Here is a 14,929-nt window from a genome sequence, read left to right as displayed (position 1 = left end):
ACAAAACTTGGGCTTGTGAGGGCCTATGACCTGTGACTGTAAACATCCTGGTTATGTTCAGCAGCAGTGCAGAGGTTCTGTGTTGTTTGAAGCCTGATGTCACAGGGTCCTGCACTCTGTTCACAGCTCTGCACTCTGTCAGTGGCTTTACTGCACTATTGCTAGCAAATGCCTTTTTGAATATGTGGGTTTGTTTTTTTCTGTTGTTGTTGTACAGCTTGGTATTAGAGGCTTTTTCTGGATGTTTCTGGCACTGGATTAAATGATTAAATGGATGTGGAATCTCTGCAGTGTGAAAACTCCTGTAGCATCTGCTGCGTTTTTTCAATTACCTGGCACAGGGATCTCATGGGTGCTTGAACTTTGGGTTTGCTGCCTCTGATGATAAAAAAGGAGCCTGAAACTTCCAAGGCTGGCACTTCAGCTCTGGAAATGCTGAATTCACTTTAAAATGTTATAGATCTTATGACCTTCGTGCATGGTGGGCTTGATCAAGCTAGGTAATGGTATCGCATAGTCCAAAATAACATCTGTTGGCTTGCTGGAAACTCGCAACTGCTCGTTGTTTTGCCAAAGTGGTGTCTGCTGATTTGCTCACAGGCATGTTACAAACCTACAAAGGAGCAGCTGTGAGTTACGATGCTCAGACTGGCAGTTTCCATCTCCCTTACCTAGGAAAGGAGAAAAAGGAAGTGTCTTGCGTCCTCCATTTCTCACTCGATGGGCTTCTGTTGAGAAACTGCTGCAAGATATGCCCTTAAAATTCCATCTACAAAAAACCCCCCTAGTAAACAAAAAAGCAATCCCAAGCAAGCCCAAGAGCACTTGTACGCACATGGCTTTATAGGATAAGGATTGTATCACGCACTGCTGCTCAAATGCATGACTGTTACACCACACAGTGCCTCTGTGTGAGCACACACAGCAAAAGTGGTTGGAATAGTTTCTTTTGTATCCGCTCAGCTGCAAGGCAGTGAATGCGTCGGGCCAGAGCCAGGAACAAAACCAACTCCTTGCCAGTGCACGGTAGTGCAGTCGCAGCTTCTGCCTGAGATTACAAAAGAGGATAAACCACAGAGTAAAGTGAGAGCACTGAAATTTTTATTTGTTACCTCTAGGTACCACGAGTTTGACATTAATAGGCAAGACCAGTGAATGAGCAGCAGTACATTGCATTCAAACCTGAATCTCCAAAGCACCAAAATTTGAGCTAGATTTACTTCTTAATCCTATAGTCAGCACACTAGTCTGGACTTGCTGCATCTCGTATTGTCCCTAATTTAGTAGTACATTGTTATGCAGTTAAGGGGCATGAGGAAAGAGTCAGTTGTGTAGTACCACTTCTACATCATCATAGGACTACAACATGCACATTCTACTGTGTGGCCCAAGCAACAAGAATACAAGTAGAACAGTTACGGGTGGAGACAGGTTCATGTTAACACCACCTATGAATTTGTAGAAACCTTTTTGGACGGGTACCTACAGCAGTTCATCAATTTGTGTGGGAACGTTACACGCATGCACGAGTGATACAGTGGAAAACATAGCAGGAGTGGCAGCAGGACGGAGGACAAAGGAGAAATCTGTGATGGGATGCACTGGAAACAAGACCTTTCTCAGCTTTCTACAGCAAGTCTCTGCTCTGTTAGCGAGGCCTGCTGGGCAACAGTTTTGTTCTCATGGCTGCGGAGTTTTGATATGACTTCTAGAAACGCCATGCTCTGCACTTCCTTTTGAAGAGGCTCTGGAAAAGGAAATATTAAACAGTGCTTTGTATGAGACGGAAAGAAGAACAGAAAACTGTGAGCAACTTTTCTACTGAACCCTGTACACACATAAGCACACAGCTCTGTGTGTACACATAATCTGGTTATTTACTTTTTTGAATTGCTTTTGAGGAATGAGAAAATTCTTCAGGGCCTGAGGCATGCACAAACTCCATGGATTTCAGGTAATTATCAGTGATGAAACTGCTGAACAGCAGTTCAGAACATCCACCTGGACTACCTTCTAAAACAGAGGCTTTGGAAGTATTTTTACTGAAAACATTTTTTCACTTTATTCCTTAAACCAGCCTGACCAAGTGAGGTCTCAGCCTTGACAGGCTCACTGCATTGTTTGTGTGTACCAACTCTTACTGGTTGTGTGGGGATTGATGTCTTTAATGGATGTGTCATGACCTGGTCACTGTTTGCTGTCCATTCACAGCTCAGCTTTGAGGTTAATGCAAACACAACACACGGAGCATTGCCCAGTGCTGTGCATATGGATACACTGCTCATGTTTTACTCAAAACTAAGAGACACTCTGATAAATCTGATCCTGGATTGCATGGTACTTTAATAAGGAGCGGTTGTGAGCAACTCATAAAATCAAAGCCCCATACTCTAAAAATCTCACAATTTTGATCCAAAGCAGTTGGTTTTCTTTCATGCTCTGTTCAGGCAACTCCAGTGAAATCCCACTCAGCAACAAATGCCTACATGTATTTTTGCTTTCCACGTGCTGCTGTGGTCCTGATCTCTGAATTTCCCAGGAGAAAACCCAACCAAACCTGCTTCAGATAGCTATGCTGTAGCTGTGCTATTTACTTCTTTTTTTCTTTTTAAATAGCAGACTTTGCATTTGTTCCCATCCCTACCTTCTTTCTTGTTCACATAGTTTTAGTTTTCACACAGTTTAACCCCCACCATGTCAGAGCTGGGAATTCTCATGCTGCTGTGCACCTGGGAACCTGTATGTGATGTCATCAGAGTGATGTCAGTGAAGCTGTTGGGGTGATTATGCCATGTAAGCACTTTCTTCTTTCTCCTGAGATATCAACATGTTTATGCAGGCATTTTACTGTGCTTTACAGCAGCTGATAACATCCAGGTTCCCAGAGACTCTCGCACACAGAAGTGACTGTGCTAGCTACAAATGCTCTGCTTTTGATGATTCTTCTGTTTTCCATTATCCTCATTTTTCTTTCTCTAACCATTCACTCAGTTGCAAGAGAAACTTCCAGATGGCAAGAATCACATATAAATTGATATCTATTTACTGCTTAACACTGAATGAAGTTCAACAAAGGCAAAAGCAGGATCCTGCACCTGGGGAAGAATTACCCCCTGCACCATGCTGGGGGCTGACTGCTGGAAAACAGCTCTGTGGAAAACGACCTGTGGGTCATGGGTAACAACCTGTCCATGAGCCAGCTGTGTGCCCTGGTGGGCAAGAAGGCCAATGATATCCTGGGATGCATTAGGAAGAGCATTACCAGCAGGTCAAGGGATGTGATGCTGCCCCTCTACTCAGCCCTGGTGAGGCCACATCTGGAATGCTGTGCCCAGTTCTGGGCTCCTCAGTACAAGGGGGACAAGGAGTTCCTGGTGCAGGTCTAGGAGAGGGCAACAAAGATGCTTAAGGGATGGGAGCGTCTCTCTTATGAGAAAAGGCTGAGGGAGCTGGGAAGAGGCGTCTGAGAGAGGACCTCCTGAATATATATATAATTATCTGAAGAGACAGTGGCAAGAGGATGGAGCCAGGCACTTCCTGATGGTGCCAAGCAATAGGACAAGAGGCAATGGGCAGAAACTGATGCACAGGAAGTTCCACCTGAATATGGGGAAGAACTTCTTTACTGTGTGAGTGACCGAGCACTGGAACAGGTTGCCCAGAGAGGTTGTGAGTCTCCCTCACTGGAGATATTCAAGAACGGTCTGGATGCAATGCTGTGCCATGTGCTCTAGGGTGACCCTGCTTGAGCAGGGAGGTTGGACCAGATGACCCACAGTGGTCCCTTCCAACTTGACCCATTCTGTGATCCTGTGAATACAGCTGTTGGCAATATCAAGTTAAATGTGATGCCAAATATCCTGTAACAAAGCACAGTAACAACAGCAGTCACCGGAAAAGTAAACTTACCAATAATTAAACCAGTGGAACCGCTTATAGTCTTTATGAAACTATACTGGGGTCTATTACTTTAAAATGACTACCCAGGTCTGTTTACAGTAGAATACAGAACATGTAAATGCTCACTGCGTGGAGACAGTGATGAAAACAGTTTAGAGTCAACAGAACTGGGAGAGAGGTGTACTTTAGTATTTTCCCATGTAAAGGACATTTGGCTCTTTGATCCTCCCCTCCTTGGTTAAAATAGTAAAAAAAAAAAAAAAAAAAGTTAAAAGTTAATTTGCTCAGTTGCTACTCTTGTGTTCTCACTGATTTTACATAGGTCTGTTCGTCAGGAAGCAGGGCAGAACACTGAGTCAGTCAAGTGCTAGGCCTAAACTTCACAGCTGCATAATTCAGTAATGTGCTTGTCTGTTTGCTGGGAGCAGGGTAAGGAGCCTCATGTCTAGGCAGAGTGTGGAAAGTATTGCTGAAACATGGTTAATAGAAAGGGGACATGAGAGAGATGCTATAGCTCTGGTCCCACGGTAAGAGAAAACTATCAGAAGGTCACTGTGTTTGAGAAACTGGGTACGTGACAGAAGAATAGTGTATAGCGGATGGGAAAGCAGAGCAAATAGCAAACAAGTAACCATAAGAAGGTTAAAGAAACAGCATTTGCGTAAATATAACTTAGGTAATTAGGAGCCAATGATGAGCTTAGCTTTTGTAATATGTATGAAGCTAATTTGTAACCTTTATAAGCACAGAGCACGCAGCAATAAAGTTGGATAAGTTATTGATCAATTCTGTGGTCTAAAAGTGTTTTTATCCTGTCGTCTACAACAAATGGTGACCCCGACTCCCGATCCCGACGCCCGACTTCGACTCCCGACTCTTCGACTCCTGACTTCGACTCGACTCTGACTCAACTAAAAAAGGGACTTCTCGACATAAAGAAGACCTTTCGACTGGATTTAAAGAAACGGGGGAATCACGGTTGAGATGGCAAGGTGTCGGAGCCTTAGCAGCGAGGCTGGTCGAAAACAGTTGGCATAAATGTGCAACTGCGGAAAAAGTTGGCATAAAGGTGCAACTTCGGACCCAGAGCGTTGTATAGTCAAGCTCTGCCGTACGTGCTGCCGGACCTTGAAAGGGCTGCAACAGCGCTGACGTAGGTATGGATAGGCAAGCAGCATATAGTTTATTTTCTGAATTTTTACAGAAAAAAGGGGTTAAAGATTTAGATTTAAAAAAGGAACTTCCTGGATTACTTGATTATGGTACTGAAAAAGGGTGTTTTATTAATCCTCATACTGTGCATTCCTTAGAGGAGTGGCGTAAATTTGGTGATAAAATATGGGAGGCTGTTTTAGATGATGATAAAGTTGCGAAAAAGCTAGGAAAGCTTTGGAGGGTGGTTTATTATACATTGTTGCAACATGAGGCTGAACGCAGAGCAGCGGAACAAGCACTAAATGTGAGACAGCAGAACAAAGAGTATAAAAATGCTGATTGGTTTTCTTATAAGCCTTCTCCTCCAGCTATGCAGACAGTTCACCTCCCTGCTGTGCCCCCTGATCTTTCTAAAATAAATACAGACGGGTTGCTAGAATCAGAGACGTCTGCAGCTCCTACTGCACCACCTCCCCTGGCCGATGTGCCTAGCTGTCAGAATGACTCTCAGTCTGCGCCTCCTCCTCCTGCTCACTCGACCAAAGAGCCTGTCCCTGGGGCATTCAGTGACCTGGCGGAGGCCGTGGTAAAAGAGCGGAGAGAATCTTGGGCTGCACTTGCTAAGCACTGTATGGAACAGGGTAAATCTCATGGACTGCAGGCTGTAGATTCATATGCTTTTCCCGTTACTTATGCTTTGGATGGGCAAGGAGGAATGAACGCTGTAATTACTGCATTAGATTGGAAATTTTTGGCACAATTGCGAAGTACAGTCAGTGAATTTGGATTACATGCTGAACCAACTAAACAAATGTTAGATTATTTTTGGTATACACATCTTTTATTGCCGTCTGATCTCCGATCTATAACTCGTATGATATTAACTGAACATCAACAATTGTTATTTAATGCACATTGGCAAGCATTAGTTCATGAAAGTGTAGCAGAACAACGGCTACCCGGAGACCCTTTGCATGGTGTCACTGTAGAGGAATTAATGGGGTTAGGGCCATTTGCACGCCCTGAGGCACAAGTTCATCTTGGTCCAGATAAGATTAGAGAGGCAATGGATCTTGTTAGAAGAGCTATAGACAGAGTTAAGGAACCAGGAGGAGTACCTTTGTATATGAACTTAAAACAAAGAAAAGATGAATCATTTGGAGAATATGTTGACAAGTTAACAGCTGCTATCACTCGAGCAGGAGTACCAGATTATATGAAAGGAACTATGTTAAAGCAGTGTGTGTTACAAAATGCTACTTCAGCAATTAAACAAATAATAAGTACGATGGGTCCTTATTGGACTATTGAAGAGTTATTAGAAAAAGAATTAGTTGTTCCCACAGGGGAAAATGCATTTTTAGTTAATGCTATTCAAGATCTAGCTAAGGGACTTAAAGAGCAAGCTCAAAGTTCCCAAGCTCAGGTTTTAGCTGCTCTTGCACCCCTTCAAGCAAAAGCACATAATTTTGCAGAAGGAAAAGCTAGATCAAAATGTTATCGGTGTGGAGCCACTGGACATTTCCGAAAAGAATGCCGAGCAACAGGAATCTGGTGTCAGCAGTGCCAGAACTCCACCCACAACACTGCTGCCTGCCGAAATCGTTCGGGAAACTCACGACGGAGCGCGAGAAACAGCAGTGGCCGCGCCAAGACACAAGTCGTCGCTGCAGCACAGATAACTCCAGCCAATAATTTTTCACAGAACAAATCACGGACAGGAGAGCAACTGCAATCTACCCCAGCCGACAGGTGCGGATTACAATCCACCTCAACCAATACTCTCGGATTACAACCTGCCACAGCCGGCAGCCTCGGATTGGATTTGGCAACAGCAGTAGAAGTTACTTTGTTATCCACCCAACCTCAAAAGATTCCCACCGGGATTTATGGACCTTTAATAATAAACAAACAAGTGTTTGGTGCATTGCTGATAGGAAGATCATCAGCTAGTCTTGCTGGATTATTTGTGTTGCCTGGACTTATTGATGCTGATTATACTGGACAGATAATGGTTATGGCATATACTATTTTTCCACCTTTTAAAATTCCTAAAGGACAACGTATTGCTCAACTAATACCCTTACCACAGTTCACAAAACCTTTGACCAATGATCGGCAATTAATGCAACGTGGAGATCGTGGATTTGGTTCTACAAAAGGACTTACCTTATTGACATTAGATTTAAGCGAACGACCAAAACATAAAGTTACAATTATCTGGAAAGATCAAACAAAAATACTGGATGCTTTACTAGACACAGGAGCAGACTCTAGTATCATAGCACCTCATTGTTGGCCGAGACATTGGCCTCTGCAACCTTCTACTACAACTGTGACTGGTATTGGGGGTGCTTCAATTGCTATGCGAACTCCTACTATAAGCATAGAAGTGGAAGGTCGTGTAGCTAATGTTGTTTTGTCTGTTGTACAACTTCCACCAACAGTACAATGCCTAATAGGGAGAGATGTCTTAACACAAATTGGAATGAAACTTTCCAATGATCACCCTTTAGAGAAATAGCCATTGCTTGGTCTTTCCCAATTCCTGTTACTTGGGTTGTTGATACTCCAGTATGGGTTAAGCAGTGGCCTTTAAAACGGGAAAGCCTAGAAATTGCTCATCAGTTAGTACAAGAACAATTTGATCAAGGACATTTAAAACTTTCTACTAGTCCTTGGAATACACCCATATTTGTAATAAAGAAAAAGTCAGGAAAGTATCGATTATTGCATGACCTGCGAGCAGTTAATTCACAAATGGAAGCTATGGGAGCTTTACAGCCTGGACTACCAAATCCTGCAATGCTTCCTATGGACTGGTCTTTACTGATTATAGATTTAAAAGACTGTTTCTTTACAATTCAGTTACATCCTTGTGATACTAAACGTTTTGCTTTTACATTACCTGCTATTAATCGAGAAAAGCCTGATCAAAGGTTTGAGTGGACAGTATTACCACAAGGAATGAAAAATAGTCCTACCTTATGTCAACTATATGTGGATACTGCCTTACAAGCCTTACGAAGAAGATGGCCTGACTGCATAATCTATTACTATATGGATGATATTCTGTTTTGTCAACCTGAAGAGTTTGTACCCCAACAAATACAGATAATTCGTAAACATTTGGAACAATTTAAATTAATGATAGCAGATGAAAAAATCCAGACGACAGAACCTTGGAGATATTTGGGATGGACTATTTCTCGACATGCTGTTATCCCACAAAAATTGATACTTCAGACAAAATTACGTACTGTAAATGATGCACAAAAACTCCTTGGGGATTTACAATGGTTGCGTCCAGTAGTGGGAATCCCTGCTGACCTTTTGGCTGAGCTGCGACCACTATTGAAAGGATCAGACCCAGCGGCAAAAATTACTGTAACAAAGCACCAACAACACATCCTCCAACAAATTGTAGACTGTGTCACTCAAGGCCGCGTCCGAAGGCGACAGTGGGACCTGCCTTTGGAACTTACTTTTTGGGCTGATAAACGATATGTCTTAGGGGCCATTACACAGTCACAAACAGAAACGGGGGAGGATATAGGTGTCATAGAATGGCTCTCGACTAGCATACAACAGTCTAAAACAATGGCTCTCGACTAGCATACAACAGTCTAAAACAATGACTCTTGTTTTAGACTCAATATGAATAAGGAGAAGATCTTTCTACAATGGCAACAAACAATTGGGAATGTATCCACTACGAACATAACAGCACAGAACCCTCCATACGATAATGTAACCTGGTGCCAAGGTTATGTCAAAAATGTGTCAGTTAGTGTGACAAAGCCAAAATACTTACCACCTGGTTATTTCTTAATTTGTGGCAATAGACAAATAACACAGTTGAAAAGGAGAAATATTCGAAACAAACGAGACACTGAATTTGATAAATATTGTAAATCAGTAGAAAACCAACCCATTGACTTTTGGTCACCTACGGCAAACTTCTTTGCATCTATATTTGCCCCCATTGGAGCAAAAAAGAGCCTAATTCTTGTCCAAAGAACAGCTTGTTGGGCAAGGAATCAGATGAATAGAACGTCAAGAATTTTGGGAGAATTGGCTCATGACTTTGATGAAATAAGACATGCTGTTTTACAGAACAGAGCAGCTATAGATTTCCTATTGCTGGCTCAGGGACATGGATGTGAGGAATTTGAAGGCATGTGTTGTATGAATCTTTCTGATCACTCTCAGTCCATCTACCAAAACCTAAAAGAAATGCAAAGTCATTTGAATGACTTTGAAATCCAAAAAGATCCTCTCAGAGAATGGTTAGCAAAATTAGGCTTAGGACCATGGCTTGCTGAGATCACTAAACAAGCTATTTCACTTTTGCTGATATTGTTAGCTGCTTTATGCATTGTTCCTTGTGTTTTTAAGTGTATACAGAACATGTTAACGAAAGCAGTGAATGATGTATTTTTAACACTGTCTAAAGAAAATGGGGGAAGTGTGGAAAGTATTGCTGAAACATGGTTAATAGAAAAGGGACATGAGAGAGATGCTATAGCTCTGGTCCCACGGTAAGAGAAAACTATCAGAAGGTCACTGTGTTTGAGAAACTGGGTATGTGACAGAAGAATAGTGTATAGCGGATGGGAAAGCAGAGCAAATAGCAAACAAGTAACCATAAGAAGGTTAAAGAAACAGCATTTGCGTAAATATAACTTAGGTAATTAGGAGCCAATGATGAGCTTAGCTTTTGTAATATGTATGAAGCTAATTTGTAACCTTTATAAGCACAGAGCACGCAGCAATAAAGTTGGATAAGTTATTGATCAATTCTGTGGTCTAAAAGTGTTTTTATCCCGTCGTCTACAACAGCAGAGCTTACAGTGTGGTGGCAGACTGAACTCTGCCAGTCAGATAATCCTAAAGAACCTCCCCTAAGATAGGACTGATCCATACTCTGGTGGACTAGAGACCAGTGTTTGACTTTTAATAACTGTCAGTCTTGCAGGTGACAAGACTCAAGGAAGGGAAAACGCAACTGTCAGGTGGAATTTCTGAAGATGAATATTTTAGTTGGAAGCAGGTAGGAATATACACAAGAACATCACATGAGGCTGAGTGGGAACCTTTGCCAAAAGAATTCTGCTCTACAATGGATGGATAATCCCAACCATGAAATGGCTCTAGAAGGTTGTGAGTAACAACTAAATTTACATGCCTTAACGTTAAAATGAATGCTTACTGGGAGCTGAGCCTGGTTAGCAGATTTAGGGCACAACCTTTGCACACCGAGATGTGTATACTCTCTAAACCCAAGTATTTGTTCCTATAAGATGGCAGTAATACAGCATTCACGTGCATGGATGTACAGGTCACCTGAATTACACTTGCAGTAGGCAATAGCTCTGTTTAAGAAAAAAAGCACCTCTGTTTACAGAGACAGAACATGCTTAGCTATGGTAACATTTAATCAATTAAACTGAATTGCTGTAAATTCATCTGAATTCATCTCTGGAAAACCTCAAATATTTCACACTTGGCAAGTCGTGTGCAGATAGACTCTGAGTTTACACCTTTCTGTACTTAATCCAGTTGTCATCTTAGTTGTCTGTAAATGCCTGAAACCTTTATGGAATGAAATCAGTTCTCCTTCCACAGACTAAATACTTCTTAAAAAACCAAATTAAAGAAATGTAGCAACTTCTTGAAACCTCAGCTGGGAATCAAATTTTCCCCTCAATGACACCTTGCTCTTTTTTGTTTTGTGGTTTGTTTTGTTTGTTTGTTTGCCCACACACAGGTGGGAAGTTGCAGTATCAAACCACAGCCTGTTACACCACCCTGAAAACAGCCTGACCTTTAGCAGAGGGTGAGCTCAGAGAGATGAGAGTTTGCAGCGTCCAGCACTGACATGTGTTAATGCATGTCCTGCTCATCTTTAAAAGCAACCTAAACAGTTGTGGCTGGTGGGCTGAGCACATGAGGGCTGCTGAGGGAAGGACTCTTCCTAGTGAGGTAAGTGTAAGGATCCTTCCTAAACCACCATCACACATCAGTTATAGGGAACTTGCAGCTTAAGATGAAAATAAAGTTCTTGTTAACCTTCATGTTTGCAAAGACAACCTGATACTGTCATTTCTTTCCTGTCAAAGTTTGAGCTAGCTGCACCCTGCAGAAACTAGAGTCTGATTTCTGCAGTTAATATCCCAAACTGATTTAACAGCCCCTTCCTTGACACTATAAACACTATCAAGAAAGTGTCATAGTAAATTCAACCTTTCTGTGTACATCCATTGCGAACAGAAAACCAGTCGCAGTGTGTTTGCATTTGCTCTATGTTCAGGCTGTAGGAGGGAACTAAGTTTACATCCATAAATCTCAGGAAGCAGCCTCTCCTGAATACTCACCAGATCCTATAAGAGCACAGATCAGCACCATGGAATTGTATTTTATTTCTGGAGCACTCCTGTCATCTGAGAGCAGTCTGTGTAGAATCTGAACAAGCTGAGCATTTTCAAGATCCTTTTCAGCAGTGACTGAAATAAAGTGAAAATTTTTAAGTCTGTAAGTGCCACTTGCTTTGATGCTTCCGTGTGTAGCTATTTACTGAAACATGGATCTCTTACTGGAGTGAAAGGGGTGCTGTGGTACATAACTCACTGGTATGAAACTGAAGCACATAATTGATGGTATGATGACAGGAATCACAGCTCTTGCTACAGAAATGTGAAGTTGCCTAACTGCTTGAAAGGACAGCCATGGAGTTTAATGACAAAATCCAGTCTTAAATGTGCAGTGAGCTGATGGAAAAGCCACCAGGCTTTCTAGCTATTTAGGCCAACACTTGCAATATTTCAATTTTCAAGACTTCCATTGCCTGAATTTGCTTTTGGAAATTCTGTCTGAGTAAATACAGATTGTGAAGTTCTTGATTCCATGGTAGAGGGAGCTCAGAGTCCATTATAAAGGTTGTGAAAAACTTTTCAAGATCACAGTGTGAGTTACTACCTCTGTAGCTTTCTAAGAAACATTAGGTATTGAACTGGGGCTTAGCCTTTAAAGGCTTGAAGACAAGAGAGTTAGACGATTCATGTGACTAGGAACATCTTTCCTTTTATTTAAAACAATTCCCTGATGTATTGGCAGTAATTTGGAAGTTGAACAGAGCATTCCTGTAGTACGCACTTGATGACAAGAGATGAAATCAAGAGCAAAAATAAGTAATGCTACTTGTTTAGTTCCTTATCTTAGTTAGTAAGCAAGGATAAACAGAACCTCAGTTGGCCATTTACCTTTCTGTTTGGAAATCTGAGGTACTACAAATGCAAGTCAAGCCGTGTAATCATCTCTGCCTTCATATGGCAACTCTTGCACCTATTTCTGTGGAACTTAATGAAGACATTTTGGGGGCATTATCCATCTGTGTGTGTTCTGTAGCCCTTACTAATTAGGTAAGTGAAAGCTTTATTTTCATTCTGCCAGTTGGTTAGAGCATGGTCCTAATAACGCCAAGGTTGTGGGTGCAATCTTTGTATGGGCCATTCACTGAAGAGTTGAACTCAATCCTTGTGGGCCCCTTCCAACTCAGAACATTCTGTGATTCTGTGACCATTCCAGTGTAGGAACAGGGTCAGGTCATATAGTCTCCACTGTAAAGTACGTTCGCCTTCTTTTGGGTTTTGCCCAAAATCTGAAAGTTAAATTGAAGGGCCCTTCTAAATCATGTCAACATCTACCAGAAGGATGGAGCTGATACTGCAGAACCAGCAGTCTCCAGTTTTCTGCACAACATGACAGCCTGCCAGTGTCTTCATGAACCGTCACGTACTGCTGTGCTACCCAAAGGCAGGTGGAAGGAGGAGGCTGTTCTACACTGCCAAAGAAACTCACACAACTCTCCCTCTATGGCTTCTCTTGGGCACAGACTGGAAAGGCAACAGGTGAACTGCTGGGATACTCACCTAACTCTAATGCCGCTATTAGTGCCAGTGCAACGAGGGCTTCGTTTTGCATTATTACGTGTTCGCTGGTCGCCATGGTTACTAAATGCTTGATGCCACCACTCTGAACAATGGTCCTAATTACATCCTAAAATAAATAACACAAAGATAAAAAGAATCTGTATTGCATACAAACTGCATTAAATAAGGAAACTGTCATGAAGGCTATGTTATCTTCAGGTAAGGATCCGCTCACTGGCTTTATGCACACAGAATCACTTTATACATAAATGTACACACACACAGGCCTACAAGTTATCTGTTACTACTTTGCAACTGTAAGATACAATGTGTTAAACCAAGCCAGGTAACCCCATGACTAAGTTAAGACACACATAACTAACTCTTTTCCAGGTCATATCGTGTAACTCAACTTCTCACGATGTACCATCAATCACCAAACAGTGAGGTGTTCAAAGTATCCAGTGAGCCACATATTTGGGATAAGGAAACAGAAGAACATTTTTAGAGTTTCTTCAAAATGTTCAGAGAGGTGAGATCACAACTATTACACCTTACTATGTAACAGAAATGGTGTACTTTAAAAAATATATTTAGAAATAGGCAAGAAAATGAGCAGCAGTCTCTTAAATATTGTGGAATTTTCCTTCAAATACAAAGGAAAGGAAAAGGTAGGTATGGGATACCAATGTGTTGGTTTCTGTTCTAATGCCAACCATTAAAATGAATTGTTGGCCAATACTGCAGCCCAGTACATAAGAAATTAAAATGTTGACTGGGTTAAATATCCCCTAAATCAGTTCAAAAATACACAGCTGAGATTCTGTTTTCAAGTCCAAAATTTGATCCAACTTACTTATGTGACAAGCATGAATAAGGATTTCTAGTCTCTGCAGGTACTTGTCAGTTATAATTTTAAAATTGATTTTGCACCTAATGTTTTCACCATTTTATGTCCCAAAAATTGCAGTCTAATAACTCAAGAGTAACACATTGAAAACCCTTTTTTCCCCTAAATGACATAATGTATGCAAGCATTTAAGTATTTTTATATATATATATATATTATTTATAGACTGTATTTGCAATGATGTGTTTTATTATTTGTGATTTTCTGGTGGAACTCCAAAGTAGTTTTGAGACAATTTAGAAACTGCTAAGTCCTATTTGAATTGGTGTGGAATTTTGGCTGTATAAGCCTTAAGAATCAGTCAGCATCACTGACATCAAAATTTTTTATGGCTTGGTGCTAGTGTGGCTAAAATCAAAAGTATCTACTCCATTTTTTTAGAATGACTAAAACTAAACTACTGTTGCCTTTGTAAATATTACTCCAAATCCTTTAAAGTTAAAAGCCAAACTAAAATCTGACATGCTGTAAAGAACCATACAGTTGTACTCATATTCAAACCTAGAGGGCAGCAAAAGCTTAAAAAAACCCACCCCCTCAGCTTCTGTTTTCTTCTTCCAGTCAAGTTTCGTCTATGAGTACCTAAACCACACAAAAATTCACCTGTGACAATTCTCTTAACTTCTGTATTAATATCTATTTCATGCTATCAGTAGTGTCTCCATATTTAGAATTGAATTCTGTTTTCCTGTAGAGAATATTGATAAAATCTTGCATCTGTGGTGGCATTTGCCATTCCAGGCATGCTGGGGATTGTGTGGGGTGGGTGTAGAAAAAAATGAGAACTCAGAGAAATGAAACCTGATCAGTTTGAGAGGCTGAACATAAAATGGAGAATGGGTATTAGAGAGAGGTAATATTAGAAACCAGGAAAGATTTAAATCTCTGTAAGGCCTGTTGACTTGTTCTTGGAGAGGCTCAGTATAGATCAGGCCCACACTATGTTTTTGACTTTGTAAATGCCATGCATGAATGAAGAGGTCACTGTTACAGTCTGAGTTCTCCAAATCACACTTGCTATTTAAGCTCAGTA

At 41.2% G+C, this 14,929-nt stretch overlaps 1 protein-coding gene and 1 long non-coding RNA gene across 9 annotated transcripts in view; one reads left to right on the top strand and one right to left on the bottom strand.

Moving 5' to 3' along the window:
• Positions 1 to 1,079: 1,079 nt before the first annotated feature.
• Positions 1,080 to 14,929, bottom strand: part of RAP1GDS1 (Rap1 GTPase-GDP dissociation stimulator 1) — a 101,700-nt gene continuing 87,850 nt past the window's right edge. For all 8 annotated transcript variants that reach the window (XM_064651954.1, XM_064651955.1, XM_064651956.1 and 5 more), the window contains 3 exons: positions 12,987 to 13,113; positions 11,433 to 11,561; positions 1,080 to 1,747 (listed from right to left, as the gene is read on the bottom strand). In XM_064651954.1, the coding sequence (XP_064508024.1) occupies positions 1,620 to 1,747; positions 11,433 to 11,561; positions 12,987 to 13,113 (384 nt within the window). In that variant the 3' untranslated portion in view covers positions 1,080 to 1,619. The remainder of the gene's footprint in view (positions 1,748 to 11,432; positions 11,562 to 12,986; positions 13,114 to 14,929) is intronic.
• On the top strand, positions 10,135 to 11,585 carry LOC135412954 (uncharacterized). Its single transcript, XR_010430047.1, has 2 exons — positions 10,135 to 10,222; positions 10,834 to 11,585. It is a non-coding gene; the product is annotated as an uncharacterized LOC135412954 (long non-coding RNA).

Source organism: Pseudopipra pipra, chromosome 4, assembly GCF_036250125.1.
Source record: "Pseudopipra pipra isolate bDixPip1 chromosome 4, bDixPip1.hap1, whole genome shotgun sequence".
NCBI lineage: Eukaryota > Metazoa > Chordata > Aves > Passeriformes > Pipridae > Pseudopipra > Pseudopipra pipra.
This window is presented reverse-complemented; position numbering and strand designations above follow the sequence as displayed.